Below are 16,431 nucleotides of genomic sequence, written 5' to 3' on the forward strand. Positions count from 1 at the left end.
GAGGAACTGATCTCAAAAGGAAGTGGATTTCATGTCCTTTTCCCTGAATACTTTTTTGAGAACAGTCATCAAGGGTTTGTTCTGTGTTGCCAGCTGGAGATGAGGGACACAGGCATTTGTGTTCTGCTTCTCTGAAATGTCCACCATCTGTTTGAATCAAAGAGACAGCACCCACAGGCTGTATCTCTTAAGTGTCTGACTTTTCACCAGTTGCTTGGAGGCTGGCTGGGTTCGCCGCTTCCTGAATGGTCCAGCTCAGCACTGTCACAATCCGAGTCATCATACAATCCCTGGTTTGAAGGGAATAAAACAAGAAACCCTTGAGTTGGACACGCTTTTAAAAGTTGACTCCAAAAAGCCTATATGTCCCTTCTTTATATCAGGCATTCTTTCATTCGCTCTCTGCAGCTTACCTCATAATTATGGTCGGTACTGGCGAGGTGGGTCTTGACTTGTCGAAGGACAGCTTCCTTCTCGGACAGCCCGTCGGAGCCCAGCTGGGTGGGCTCGGACGGGTCGGCGGGAATCTCCGAGCCTTGAGAAAGCAGGTCGTCGCTCTTGTCATCCAGACGCTCATCTGTGTTGGTGCTGACCACATCCGGCGTGCCGCTATGTGAGTGATCAGTGGTGTTTCCCTCCTCGCCGTCAGAGACGGACAGGTTCTCTGAGCTGAAGGTGGACAGGGACTGGCACTTGGACATGCTCACTGGACGTCTGAATGGGAATTCAATAGAAACAAATATACAGTTACAATCGATTGACCGGTATTACGTTTATAAGGGATTTATGGAAAACAGTAGGCATGGATGGAAAAAAATTTTTTTAAACCCAAATATGCTGTAGAACAAATTCTACCAAGCCAAAAAGGAAGATTTAATAAAAATAAAAGAAGTGCTATGTTTAAAGCCCGTTGTTGTATGTGTCTCAACTGTCAGCAGCTAAACTGGATGTAATTCTGGAAAGGTGAAACCATGATCTCTCTTCTATTTAACTGTTACCGTCTCCTTGGCAACTCCACTTCACTGTCCACTTCTCCTTCCTCTTCCTCTGATGACACTCCACGCCTCTGTGGAGCAAAAGGGGGAAAAAATGTATTAAAACCACTAATTATCTTCATGCCTGCCAACATGAACGAACGTCTGGTCAGACAGGACCCTGATGATGCTCCAGTTGCAATTTCTGAACATGGTGACATGATGCTGAGGTTTTGGGATCGCTCATTCGTGACTGTAGCTTTGCTGCTTGTATTATATTTACCAGTCATAGCTAACACGCAACTCTCGGCTAACGCTCGGAAGGGAAAGTTTCAGCAACCACTACAAACAAATAAATACATAACAATACACAGAGGCTTGGAGTGACGGAGGTTAGATTATGCAGAATAGAGACAAGAGGGTCTCACCTGACTGCGCGTGACTGCCGCCCTGTAGAGCAGCGCTGCAGGCGTGAGGCGTTGACTCCTCGGTGAACGTGTGATCACCGGTCCATCCTCTTTTTCCTCACCCTCGTGGGAAATGCGGGGATTCCCGAGCACTGATGTTCTCCCGGCAGCCGCTCCCCTGCCACATGGAGAGTCCGGGCTACTGGAGAAGGGAATGGAAGCTGCATCCTCACTGGGCGTGTCACTGCGTGGAGGTGTTTCTGCCAGGTCATCGGCCCCCACACCGACATCTGCCCCCTCCTGCCGCCCTCCAGTACTCCTGCTCTCCCCGAAACCAGCAGAGGCGCTCTGGCTGCCCGCTCTATCCAGGCCTGGCCTGACCTGCCCCTTCCTCCGATCTTCAGCCTCCAAAGTGGTTGAAATGAGATCTGGGCTTGAGGAGTACATCTTCTTGAGCAGCAGGTCGTGCTGCATCATAATGAGGGCTGCGCTCGGGTCGAGATGCTGCTTGCTGCTTGGGACGGACGTGGTGGAGTTGACCATTGCTAATGAGGAGGACAGAGTCGCTTTAAGCTGAGCCAAGTCCCCATTGCTGCCCTTGCCAGCCTTCCTATAGCGGGGTTTTCCTCGGCGAGAGCGGCCTGGGGAGGTAGAGCCCTTGTTGGGGATTGTGACCTGGGTCATGGAAGAGTCCAGTTTGGGGAGGATTACCTCTGACTTTAGTATATCCGGCCTGGGAAGCATAGAGGCAGAATTTAAACAATTAATGTATGGAGAAAAGAATTACAAATGGGTTTTTTTAAGTATCGATTTTCTACCCGCATTATATCTGGATGTCAGGAGATTAAATCACAAATTTGGGAAACGGGACAGCGGACTGTAAATATAGACACTTCCTTACAGAGGAAGGCATCCAGCGTAAAAACTGAACATGCAAACTTTGCCTTTCTCTCACCGCTTGCTGTGCGAGGGTAGCTTCTGAGGTACGTTGCGTTTCTTCATGAGTTTCTCCATGGAGTTGGAGGAAGCTGATTGTCTGGAGCTGTGCTTGAAGCAGCCCGGGTACTTCTTGTCCAGCGACTGCTCCCTCCTGATGTTTGAACATAACACCAATTATTTAACGGGTGGAGTTGACTAGACATCACAGAAAGAGTTTAAATATGTTCTTGCACCCCCTACAAAAGTACGGAATCTCTCATATGAAAATGAAGAATGCAATTTATACTAAATTTTAGCAACAGATTTATTTAAGATAAGCATTTAAAAGGTATTAGCATTTAAAGGTAATAGCAAAAAATCCCCCCCAGGGGGTGTGCGCTCCCCCTGGTTGCACCCCCCCCCCCCCCCCCCTTTTGCTGGACTTGAAAAAGGCTTCTCCATCACAAACCCCCTGCTGTCTGACAGAACTGGAACAATTTTGCACTCCAGCATTTATGTGTATTTTATTTTTTTCTTTTTCCTTATTGTGAAAGAACAAAACCTTGAAACAATAAAATCATCAGCAACATCTTGTGAAAGAATTGTGGTTCTTACTTGTGCAGTTCTTTCTCTTTGATTTCCAGCTGCAGCATGATGGCATTGAGCTCCATGTAGAGGTTGTTGGCTCGCTCCAGTTTCCTCTCATAGTGCTCCCGGATGTCCAATGCATGCCTAGGAGGGGCACAAAATAAAATCAATGGGCATTTATAGGTCTCCCAGTATATCTTGGTATAGTTCTGTGCACCTATTCCACCGCTGCTAACCTGAGTTCTTCTCTGCGCCGTTTGATCAGCTCCTCATCCAGCCTGTGAAGACATGTCCCCTCGGACTTGATCTTCTCAAAGTGGTGCCTCACCTCATCTCTCCACTCCACCTGGTGAGGCACGTGAAACACATCACTCAGAACAGATAACATCATATTCACTCAATCTCACGGAAATGGAAATAGGAATTACATTGAAAAGAATGCAGGGGCGGGAGGGGGGGGATGGATCATTCTAAATGACAGAAATCCACCTTCGTCCCAAGAAACTGAAAAATTACTGATGCTATTTTTACTATAATCAGTGCTTATACTCACAAAAATTCTGCCATCAATAATACCGCCTCCAGCATTTTTAATATCACCACTGTGATTAATTCTAGGGCATTTATGTCAGTGCAACATAACATCAGTAGCAACACTTTGGTGACTGGAGTAGTCAGATGAACAGACAGCAGTAGACCAAGCCACTCCCAGCTTAACTAGGCATCATATACAGAATTAAATATTCAGATTTTATTATTCTCATTCAATAAACATTGAATTTCGTCTTTCATCTTGTACATTTAAAAAAAAAAATTTTTACTATAAAGTTCCAGATTCTCATCTATGAAATGAAACCCAATAAATTCTCAGATCATAATAAATGGGAAGTGAAAGCGACATGACATGAGCACAAAAAAGGATGCAGCATGGGCATTTTTCCAAACACTGGAGCGTGACAGCTGTTATCCGATACATGTCACATCAAAGGACAAAGGAAGCCAGATGCACAAAAACACATGCGTGTGCATCTTTCTGTCAGTGCATGGCCAAGGCTCTTCTTATTAAGCTAATGGACTGTGCTGCACTCTACTATGTCTGCAGTCCCCTTTCTCTCCTCTCTCTCTCTCTCTACTCCCTGCCATTAAAGCAATCAATACTCTCCAGCAGCAAATACTTCGTTCTACTGTCACAAAAAAAAATCCATTATGGGCAGAGTGGAGAGAAACTGCAGAGGGTTTATAAGAGGGGAAGGGGAACAGGGAGAAATAAAGCATCAAGGATAAGTGGGAAGGGTGAAAGATGTTTGCATTTTGCACAGTGAAATACAAATGGAGGCGTAGAGGAGGCAGTGCTTTGCTCTGAGGAGGAAAGGAAATTGCATTCGTTTTGTATGTTTGTGTGTCTCTTGATTTTTAAATGCTTGAGTTATAAATGGATCGGTGGTTACGCATGGCTGCGTAAACACACTTTCCTCACAATTATATTTATTTCTCTCCTGTCCTGCATTCATTTGCATGCTAACATATCTCTATATTTTTCACGGGTTACCACCCCCCCCCCCCCCCCCATCCAATTACAGGCGGAGACACAGACCTTCCTTTTCCATCACACTCTGATATGACAGAGGTTTATAAAGGTTTTCTCCTTGACCACAAATCAGCACTCGCATGTGACACGGAACAAAGAGCAAGGAACCAGAAATAATACGCTGCGAATGGAGGCAGGTTTTATTAGTGGGCTCCCAAGAGGCTGGGGGGGCCCCCTATGGAGCAGACTGGACACAAATGGCAGCGGCTCAGCAGCAATATGGCCAAAATAATAATAGATGTTGTTGACAGCAGATTTTTATTCAGATATAGATACAGTTTATATATATATACACCCCATCTACTGTCAGTTTATATATATTTAACATTTGGTGGTTGTCAATTACATTATCTCTTAATCCCACATTTAGTGTCTGAATTAGATTCTGAATTAAGTGCATTTTGACTTCAGTCTCGTTTTCCATTCATTTTCACTTCAAAACAGAGAGATTAAAGAAGCTCACTTGAGACTGAAAGTAGGTTTCCTGTGCAGTCGACAGGATGTCAGCCGAGGCGATGTCCAGATGCAAGAGGATCTGTCGGAAGGAAGGCCTGTTCCTTGGCTTGCAGTTCCTGTGAACGATTCAAGCAGACCTTTTCTCAGAAATGAAAAGGACCTGGAAGAGTCTCTCCTCCATTATTATTTGTTTCTTCTTTCTGATTCTAATGCAATGGCATTTAAAGCTTCTAAGAACATTGCATTCTCTTAACTCTCTTTTTCTTAATCCTTCTCTTTCCTCCTATATCTCTCTGTACGACACCTCCTCTCCTGCCAGCTCACCAGCATTGCCTCAGGAGCAGCTTGAAACTGTCTGGACAGCTATCAGGTACAGGCAGCTGCAGGCTGTTGTTGCCCACTCCCCAGATGATAGCAGAGGAATCCACGTCCTTATAGGGCACCTCCCCTGTGAGCATCTCCCACAGCACGACACCGAAGGACCTGCAGAGAGATGCGGCGCATTTACCTTCAGACACGTTGGTAAAGACGCGACGTGAAAGGATGAAAGGAATCGCGGACTGAAATGTCAAACGCTTCTCAAACTGATAAGAATTTAAGAAAGCCTTTGATGCATTGTGGGAAGATTAAATGGATTGTTCAGTTTGCATCTACGAAAGATTTGTTAGCGTGAACAATTTTTGAGCGCTGCAAACATTTTCTAATGTGAAGTTTGTTATCTCTGCAGATGTTTTTTTTTTTTACAATGAGTGTGCATTAATGGATTCAAAAATTACTGGGTTTGAATATTAGAAAACTTTTAGGATAATGCAACATAACCCTTCATTATATAAACAATTCCCTACGATCACCACTATGCACACATCTGTATATCCACTATTATTCCTGTGTCAGGTCAGCTGTTCAACCTTATAAATGCATCACATCAACAAATCAGCAATGAAGTATGAAATCGCAACTTTTGCCAAAAACATGCCGTTTTATGTCTCTAGTTCAGAGCAGCATTGATCACCAGCTCTACGCCTGTTTAGGTGAGCAAGAGAGCAGCATCCATGGGGAATGTCGCTAAGGAAAGTCTGTTGCAGTTGACTCCCTGGGTTGCTGTGGTGACCATGCTCAATATCAAGGTGGCAATACACCCAGGGTGTGTGTGTGAAGCTGTGGTTGCATGTATATTTTTAGAGTTGCTCCATGTAGTTGTTTGTCATTAATGATATAAAGTCACAGGAAGACAACCCTGATTTTAAGACGGACTATATAACAAAGTGAAGTTAGCTTTTGTGCCGTTATAATTATTAGTCATTATACAATGCAGCAGCATAGTAATGTTAATAATATATGAATACATTGTGTCAGTCTGTCCTGTAAGTATTTTTTTAGTGTTGGACAATATTTTTTGCGATTCTTAGATATTCATTAATGCATTCCCTACTATATTTATCAGTGTGTTAAATTCCACTGCTTAGTATTTTAATATTCGTCTTCGTTAAGGGTCTATATGTATGTCGGCACCAAATAAAAATGAATATAATAATATGGTACTTTGCCACAGCCTCTTCCTGTTTGACTCACTTTTTTTCGAGTGTGGTTTAAGATACAATTTGCATAAATTTAAACAAAACTATACAGCTCACATTCATGCTTTTCTTTTTCCAGCATCAAAAGCTTTTTAATCCAATTTTCACTCTTCTGCTAATGCACCACTGGCTCTGGGCCAAACCATCCTCTGGATCAGAAGGTTATTCCAGCCTCTGTTGAGCACTGCAGCATCTGGCAAATCAATTATTAAATTAGCCGGCGTTCCTTTCAGGATGGAAAGGAAGAGTGATGGAGGGATATAGGATGGGAGAACGAGAGAGGGAGAATGTATCGAGGGATCAGGGACTAACACAGGGCCATCGCATCAGATATGGCAGAGGCCCTATACAATTTCATGTAATGAGATATTCTACATAATACAGAATAGATTTTCTGGTAATGTCATCTCATGCTCTGTACTGTAGTAGTATGCCGCAAATAATCTGATCCTATGACAGATAAGACAAACGATAAGAGGGAATTGAAAAGGTTCACTGACGCAGATGGAGGGTTTAAATTGATATGACACCTACCAAATATCCACCTTCTCTGAGACCGGTTCGTTGCGTATGACCTCCGGTGCCATCCAGGCCACCGTACCGGCGAAGGACATTTTGGTGCTCTTGTCGCTGAGCTCTTTGGACGTACCGAAATCAGAAATTTTCACAGAGTCGTCGTAGGTGATCAGCATGCTGGAATGAAAAAACCCCCACCAGCTTTAGATTGACATATTTGAGAGAAAGCAGTGAAGCTAAATCAGTTTCTAACATTATATTCAAAAGCCAACATTTGAAATTGAATTGGTGAATCATCATTCCATGTGTTCTAAAAACTCAACCAGTGCTGGGTAGTTAAGTAAAAAGCTGTTAATGCCATATCATAGAAAGGTGGCTTCCAGATTAATAGTGTGACACGGTGCATTTCCGAGCCTATTTTTCAACAAATAAGAATATAAACAGTTTGTTCACATTTCATTTTAAAGCCATCTTCACATAGGACTGGTAATCTATCAGGATATTGTTGCTCCTCTCGTGCCTTTACAATTATCATAGCTTTTATTCCTTGCTTGCTGCATTGTCTTCATATTTTTCATATTATTCAGTTATTTATCTTTTTTCTTTACAATGTTCTTCATTTCTACATGTATAAACTGGTTTATATAAGTAAAAAAACAATTGGTAATGCGTTGTTTTATTTATCAGGTTTGTTTTTGCTTTGGTGATTGGATAAGAACAAAGCAGCCTGAGCAGAAGTAGGTCATCTAGTATTGTTCTCCATGATTGTTAGCAACAATTGTGTTTCTTACATGTAGGCCTCTAAAAATATGCAAATTAACTGCATGCAACATATGCAATGAGAAGTTCTACATAGGTTGGTAAAAGTTGTTCTAAATGTTGTTACACGGTAGAAATGTCCATCCGCTTCATGTCTTACATATCACGTCAGCTACAGATAAGTCAGGCAAAATTTAAATTGCAGTAGATTTTTCACAAAGTCCACAAACTCACTTTGGAGACTTGAGGTCTCTGTGGATGATCTTGTGCAGATGCAGGTAATTCATCCCCCCAGCAATGCCCATCGCCCAGTCCATGAGCAGGGATGGTTGGATCTGCCTGCCTGCTCTCAGCACCTCGTACAGCTGTCCCTGGGCACAGTACTCCATGATGATGCAGTAACATGGAGCCTGGGTACAAATGCCCCTGAGAGTACAGAGAAGTGGAACACTTTGAAGGGTTGAGAAAATGTCACAGCCTTTTGGATTTGTAAACTTTCTGAAGGAAAACCAATCACGTACCCTATAGGCATGGAATTACAGTGTAATGTTCTGTACATGTGATCAGATAAGACAGTGGATCATTTTTACTAACCTGAAAGTGATGATATTGGGATGTTTGAGTTTGCGCAGGTGCTTGATGTCCGTCTCTTTGATATTCCGCACTTTCTTTACCGCCACTTCCTGTCCGTGCAGTTTTCCTAGAAAAACAGCCCCCTGGGCTCCGCTGCCCACCCACTGAAGGTCAGATATCTCCTCAAACGGGACCTCCCATGCCTCTGAGGTTGGGAAAAATATGGAGGGGAAACAGCTGGTGAGTTCATCTGTACAGTAAAATGTTCTTTATCAACGTAGAGCAGCGGGATGATCGTCATATTAATATTTACTGATTAACGAATGAAGCTGGAAGATCATATAAATGGTCTGTATAGTTAGCTTTCTTTATTGTCTGTGTTGTGATTTATATTCTCAAACTACATGTTCTGTAAAGAAAAAGCTCAAACTTACAAATCAAAAGAAGAAAAAATAGTTCCTTATCTACAATGTTGTTTTGCAGTAATCCACCTGTATCTGTAAAAGCTCTTACAAGTTGACACAGCCAAGAACATATCTTGTCGTGTAGTTGAACCTAACCTTAATCTAACACTCGGGGTTTGCAGCCAGAGACAGGAAGCTCTAATCTCCTGTGGGTAATTCCCCCTCAGCCTTCTAAATCCTGTTTAGTGCCATTGTGGGGTTGATGTGGAACAGGGGTCCAAAGCTCAGGAGAGGGTTTGCTAGGAGAAGGAGATTTAAGGATGGCTTTATGGTGAACAGGGAGGTGGAGCGGTGGTGACGGTTGTCGCTCTGTGTGCTTAAAGAGGGAAAAAAGTAAGGGGGGAGGGTGGGATTCCCTGTGGGTCAGCAGGGGTCCGTGTATCTGAGGACAGACTGTTAATATAGAATATATATATAAGCCTGCTCCACTGCTGTTCTCAACGAGAAAAAAAAGATTCAGGTTGATTTATCATATTAACAAGGACATGTGAATGATTAATGCTTTCCAGTCATGGATTGAGGGCTCCGTCTCTAATGAGCCCCTCAAATGTCCCACAGTAAAGACATAAAGCCACATCTGAAGCAGTACAATAACCCCAGGGCCACTTTTGATCTGAAAAACTGAGGAAATTTAGAACATAACCAGACAAGCCCTTCACAATCACCAAACGACAGATCATTGTTTCTGCTTTCTAGTCTGCTACATTGTGCCTTCCAATCAAAGCTTAAAAGCAGAGCATTGTAATATTATGGCAGGCAGGCACTCAGCTGCAACAACCCTATTTATTTCACTCTTATTATATCCGTTTAGCCTTCAACAGTGTTTGTGCTTCCCCTGTAATGCTGCACAGAGGAGGGGAGCAGCGAGGTGCAGATGGGCTGGCAGTGATAACAGCCCGGGATGAAAAGGATAGGAAAGGAGACAATGAGAGATGGGGGGGGAGGAGGCGGACTGAGGGGAGACATGTAAGTCAAATGGGTGATAAAAAAAAAACAAGAACACCATAAAGAAAAAAAGGCCCATAAATCTGATGGCGCCTGATGCGTGACGCTGTATTCATTTGATCACGTTTTCTACCGTCATTGTATGAGACGTTGTGTTTCTGTCGGTGATATGTATGAAGTGTTTCCATTTGTGGACGTGTTCATGTGTGTGTGCGGTATAGTTATCCCTGGGTGCATGCACACGTGTGTGTGTCAGGTTTGTGTTAATAGAGATGAGAGGCGCAGGGTCAGCGCGTGGCCATGCATAATTCATGCAGCAGATTTGGCAGAGGAGTCCCAGGGGAGCGCCACGTTATTGTAGTGGCTGCAGACATAAACAACACAGTGTTACAGGGAGCTAGTTTTGCTGGGGGGGGTGGGGATTGAAGGTGGGGTAGGTACCAGCAGGTGAATGGATGGGGGGGGGGGGCATCAGGGGGAAATAAACCCTTAATAGAGTCTCTCGCTCCGGCTGCAACGCTTCCAACGTCAAAGTGTTTGTTTACAACATGGCCTTAGTGGGAATTATTTTTAATGTAATTAAACAGTTGGGATAAGATCATTTAATTTGCATATCAAAGACTACACTTTAAATTGCTGCTTCAGCCATTAAAAAGCTGCCATTCATGTCAGCGTGTGTAGATGTGTTTATATGTGTCTGATTTGGCTGCTGGACTCACCATCCAGGTCGTGCTTGTGCTCGGTGGAGTAAGCTTTGCCAATCATAGTCCATACAGGCCGCAGACACCCAAACAACCCCTCCAAAAAGCCTCCTCCCCCTCCACTGGACTGGCATTGTAGCCTGGCGTCCCCCGCCTGGCTCCTGAACATGCTCCTGTCCAGCTCCGGCCCATCTCCCTCTGTCCTTCCTGGGCTCCCATCATGCTCGTGGAGCTTCAGGATGCTGTTGGCAAAGTGCTCCTGTTGTTCTTCACATGGCGTCTGGTTGTGCCCCACTCCTCCTCCTCCTCCTCCTCCTCCTCCACCCCCAGGCTCGCCAACAACTCCACCGTCTTTGGAGAGGACGTTACGAAGGACACACTGGGTCGGGGTCAGGTCCATTTCTGGGGTGCAGGGTGTTTCCGCATCAAGGTGGTGAAAGGATGGAGGATCAGAGAGGGGCGAGTTGAAGGCGGATAGAGAAGGAGAGGGGGCTCGAGGCTCGTGGATCAGCGCCATGGGGGCCCTTGGTCATCAGAAAAACTCGGAGCACTGGGAGCCTTAGCAGCATCAAACATGGAGAGAGAGAAGGAGAGAGAAACACAGGATGGAAATGAAATAGCTGAAAATCAAATTAAGTTAGAATCAATCTTTTACCCTGTGGGAGCCCAGAATGAAGGCTGAACGCTGAGTTTGTAGACTGTCATACATTTGTGAAGCTGATCGAAGTGACAAAAGGACTTGATGAGAGAACTTCCTGCTTCCATAAATCTCACTTAAAGACACATCTCTGGGTGTATAGTATGTATAAAGAACTGGACATTGAGTTCCTCCGGTTCAGTTCAAGCATCTGTTTCAGTGCATGTCTCAAAGTCATTTGCAGGACAGACTTGTCCTTATTTGAATGAGAAACACGGTCCAGGATGTTTGGTGTGGATTAACGACAAAAGAGCAGCACCATAAATCTAAGAAACCTTTGGGTGCTATAAATTAGATTATAGCCCCTCTTATAGGGTAACTTCAAATCCTTATCCATGCGCTGATGTATCATGGTAATCCAATGAAGACATTTTATTCTGCTACATGCATTCAGTCGCTTTTGGCTTGGCATGTTTGTGACCAACAAAACCAATGATGTGAAAGCAGAATGGTGACAGGGCTGGATATTTACATCCTGGTCAGGCAACAACACGGTGTATTCGAACGGATGAGGTCAAATGAAGGCTGTATCATAAAAATAATTCATGCAAGCCTCCTCGGAGCTCGTCATTTTCCCAAGGGCGACAGTTTATACGCGGTCAGAGCACAGAGAAAAGGCATCATTTCATGTCAGAGCCTTTTGAAATGGTTGGCTCCTCTGCTGCCTCTAACAAGCTCGAGGTTTCACCTGCTTCGTAAAACAACGATATGAATGAAAATACTTCCTGTTGTATACGAAGACATGTGTGTTGTGTCCAAGGTTACGCATGTAGTCATGGTGATCACATCAGTGGAGGCCAGTTTGAGTCAAATCACTGAATCCAAATCCATCCTCATGCACTCAAAAACATTTTTTTATTGCCCGTGTTACATTAGAAGGAGCATTCAGCAGCAGCCTCGGATGTTTGAGGCCCGCGGTCCTCCCGCTGCCGTTTGCCGCTCCACTCACAGGATGGGAGAAATCACGCAGCTCAAAAACGAGACAGCAGGAGGACACATTAACCGAACCGCAACCATGGAGCTCCACGTCTGGAATACAATAATCATAATCCTCACCATAATTTGTGCGTCCTCTGAGACGCATCTGACTCTGGAATAATCACGCATCATTCTCGTTCGACTGAACCCGAATGCTATTAGTGGCGCTCGCCTCTCACTTTACGCGCTTGGAGGCATCAGCTGCAGCGCGAGCGGCTGGAGCTGGATGCGCTCCGCTACAGGCCGGCGCACCGTGCGCGTCTGTCCGAGGGGCTTCTTGCGCGCATCACCGCTTCTCCTCGCACCTCCTGCGGTGAAAATCCCCGGTGCCTCGCCGGCAGCACTGACGCGTCAGAGTCAGACTTGCTATACTGCGGCTTAATAAAAGACTATATCCGCGTTACTGAGGAACAGGATCCGCCACGGTGTCGCTGCGCTGCGCTCTCCTTCCTTGGCGATCATGACGCGTAATATAAAACCCAGTGTCTCCTACCTTAGCGTCGACAGCCGAAGTTCATCGCTGATGACTGGAAAAGCGTTTTTGCTTTTTTGTTTTTTTTCCAATACGCGCTATTAGTCGCTGCACAACAAGCATCCGCGCATCCCGTCCTCCGCTCTGCTGCTCCGCATCCAACGAGTTTTCTCCGCCCTCGGTGACTGGAAGTCTGTCTTTCCTCCTGGGTTTATCCCAGAGGACATTAAAGACGCAGGGGGAGCGCAGCTCTAGTCGTTTTGTTTTCCTAGACCTCCTCCTTTTTCATTCCCCTCTGAGAACGCGATCTGCGCACACTCAGGAATGTATACGGCCATCTCACCTATAGTAAACACGGCACACCGGAGAGGAGAGGAGTGGAGCGGGGAGAGGAGAGGAGAGGAGAGGGGAGAGTGATGGGAGGGAGGCGGCGTTGGCGTTCTCCTATCCTATCAGAGCACAAACGCCCCGTGACGAGCTCAGTCCGGTGAGACGCGGGACAACCGCGCAGGTAACCGGGTTGATCTAGACTGGGGAGGAGGGGGGTCAGCCGGTATGTGAGGTGATCATAATGATGTCATCCCCAAAGCATGCAGCACTTGACTGGACAGCACCGTGTAAATCCCTTTCAATCCTATTAATGGCCTCTGTTTCGAGTATAATTGGTGCATAATCTGCGCGCTCCTCCGTCTGCCACAGAGCGCGCACGCAGGATGGACGGCAGGTCGTTGTTGGATCCAGTCTCTCCACTGACCCATTTCTATCAGAACTAAATTGGGCTTTTCTCTGGCGAGATTTTGTTCCCTCGGCGACTCCAAATTAACCCGAATGTAATAAAGTGTCGTGCTAATTTATATAACTGTCATCTTTTCAACGCAAATCTTGTTTAGCGTATTTAACGACCCTGAAACATGTTCAAGGCTTCCTTTTTTAATTAACCCTTATTCAGAAAACCCGGCCCTGAGGCCATCCGACAAGAGTAAAGTTTTCACTAATAATGGATGGATGGATATTTGTGTGCGTAAAACATTTAAAGAAGAGGCCACATCCTCCAAAAGTCCCAAAATGAAGAAATCCCAATGAGATTTACAAACCTTTCAAAATACAACAAAATACCTAAATTATGGGTAAAGCATAATGAATCAGATTAAGTCCACAACGCTCACCTTCTAAGGTAAAGTGTTAATGCTTTGGGGGTTTTGTTGAGCCATTTCATAGGAAACTGACTCTAAATCATCACGGTCAACCTGAAAGAAGAATAAAACAAAAAATGAGGACAATCAGGCTCGGTGGACGGATGTCGGTGAGTCTCCGCAGGCCAAGACGGGATCATGAAATCACTGCAAACATTGGAGAATCTTCCAAGAGTCAAATGATTTGGCTGTCCCAGAGGACTGTCCCGTTTGTTTGTCAAACAGCTGAGGAGCTCATGTCATTTACTGATGGTCTACATGGCGCATGGCCCCTTTTCAGTGCTAAATCCAAATCCATCTTTATCTCCCAGATTAAGCTTGTGTTGGGTTTAAACCCCAACAATGACCTCATCCCGCTGCTTGCAGACGGCAGGGGAAACCCCAACTAGTGTGCTGCCTGACCATGCGTGAAACCTGCTGTCATTAAATCCTCCCTCTCGTCTTCTTTCTGATGAAAATAAGACCACAGCACCGGCTGCTCAGCTGCTCTAATTTATATTAAGTCGCTCTCTGCCTCTTCAACAGCAAGCCTTATCAAATTAAAGTAAGAGAATACTGTTTCTGTCAGTGCTGTATCATGAAACAGAAGCACCAGAGCTACGTTTTCAGACCCACAACAGGAAAACATAAGAAACAATAACACTGGTATCGCTCTTTGTCAGGATCATGCAACGGCTCTTTACACCGTAGCAACACTGAATTGCTTTAATGCTTATTATTATGGTTTATTTTTACAATCTATGTTTCCAGATGAATATTCATTGGCCCTTGGCCAAAAATGAGACGTATAAATATTTAATTTTGGCTTAAATATTGCTTGAAATAGCGGGCAAAAAAAATGAGCGGCGTTCATCATGTTTGCTATTTAATTGCATCCGTATTTTTTTAGTCCTCCTTCTATTCTACCTTGAGGCGGTCTAAATGGAGCACGCCACCCTATGTTCTATTCCCATCTATTCTGAAAACCTTTTCATGATTTATTTATTGCTGCTTGAAGTTGCAGGGTGGTTCCTTGTCTTGGATGGTTAAGTCCTCTGAGGCACCACGCTGCTGCTTCTGCTATTGACTGACACAGTTTCTAGTTTTGTTGGAGCAAATCCACCAGCAGACACAAGCAGAGAACGAAACGCTGAAGGCTACCAGACAGAAACTTCAAATGTACACAACAAATCTTTCTGCAGGAGCTTTGTGCATTCTCCTGTTGCACTACAATGCATGCTGCCTTGTAATTTAAGAGAAGGTATCAGCAAAATGTGCACAATTAGTTCCGACCTGAAAAAAACAACACTTCACATAATGCACCACAGTCTGATGTAAAATTCATCATTTGGCAACTTGCCTCACAATCCATAGGAGGGTATTAGCAGAAGGCATGCTAAGGAGCGTGTGTGTGTGTTAATTATGACTTTACAGTGAAATGGTGTGAAAGGCCGAGTGCCAAATGGCACAGATTGTTCCATTCCCGTGTAGAGGTGTGTACGCGTGTGTCTGTATGTATGTGAGGGGGGGTGGAGGGTCCTCTCTGCATGGATAGCCTATTTATGGATCCCCATCAAGAGCCCTTAGTTGGTCCTTGCCACAATATTGTGTTGACTGAAAACGGAGGCATTCTCGATCTTTCCTGTTTGTCAGAGGAAACTGACACCGGATGGGTTTGCCATCAGTCAAGACGCCACCGCTGTGTGCTTCATCCACCAGGCACACTGATGGGAGTCAGAAAGATTGGCGCCAAGCAGCATCGGTGGGGTCGGCAGTGAGGAAGTTGGTGGGTGGGGGTTTCTCCATTTCAACAAGATGATCTCACCTCCTGTCTGCTGCTCAGAAGGAAGCTTTCATTCACAAAGTTCATCCATTCACACACACGTGTGTGTTCTGATGGGTACAAACACACACAAACACACACACACACACACACGTAACCAATATATATTTCCCAACGGGACACAGTTGAGCCAATGAAGCAATATTCAGGTGAGATCACAGCCGGACGCCGAGGTTCCTCTTCCATTAAGAACTGTAAGTGAAGAGGGTTTGCTGCCTGCCATTGTTTGACTTTGCTTTAGAGCATCGCAAAAAGGAAGACGTCATGCTGGAAAACTGAGTGAAACGTTACTGGGCGAGAGGCGTATCTTTTGTCATGTGCTGTATTTTCACATAAATAATGCTGTCTGATTTTCTGACCAGTAGGGGGCAGTTAAAATAAGATTTAACCACACAACTGGCATTATTATCTTCTGCGTTATTTCGAAGCAATTTCGACATTCAGCAAACAAAACTTTTAAAAATCATTTTCTTAGTCATGTTTCTTGTTAACTGAATAATAATGTTACATAATAATAACAATGACTCTCTTTTAGCTTTGTTTTTGTTCTCTACTAATGAAATGCCACATTTCTTTTTCTTGCCCTATAGTTCATTATTTTCAACTCTTGCTCACTAACTGTGCCTGTATAAAGTATAAGTGTGGAGTGGGTTTATATAATTTTCTCATCTGCTGTAGAGAAATAAACTACACTAATGAAAATATGAAAAACGACAACATTTGAACAATTTGAACAGTGACCTGAAACTCTTTATAAAGCTCTGTATATATATATAATTATTCATGCAATCAATAGTCGAGAA

At 44.4% G+C, this 16,431-nt stretch overlaps 1 protein-coding gene across 1 annotated transcript; it reads right to left on the bottom strand.

Annotated features, from left to right (window-relative positions):
* Nucleotides 1-203: 203 nt before the first annotated feature.
* On the bottom strand, nt 204-10,983 carry LOC137914732 (mitogen-activated protein kinase kinase kinase 12-like). The gene is made up of 13 exons (XM_068758228.1): nt 10,485-10,983; nt 8,378-8,561; nt 8,018-8,209; nt 7,043-7,201; nt 5,256-5,414; nt 4,939-5,047; nt 3,124-3,233; nt 2,915-3,031; nt 2,337-2,471; nt 1,403-2,114; nt 999-1,066; nt 414-714; nt 204-290 (listed from the first exon to the last, which is right to left on the bottom strand). The coding sequence occupies exons 1-13, from the start codon at nt 10,981-10,983 to the stop codon at nt 204-206; spliced, it is 2,832 nt and encodes a 943-aa protein (XP_068614329.1).
* Nucleotides 10,984-16,431: the final 5,448 nt, after the last annotated feature.

Source organism: Brachionichthys hirsutus, unplaced genomic scaffold, assembly GCF_040956055.1.
Source record: "Brachionichthys hirsutus isolate HB-005 unplaced genomic scaffold, CSIRO-AGI_Bhir_v1 contig_1437, whole genome shotgun sequence".
NCBI lineage: Eukaryota > Metazoa > Chordata > Actinopteri > Lophiiformes > Brachionichthyidae > Brachionichthys > Brachionichthys hirsutus.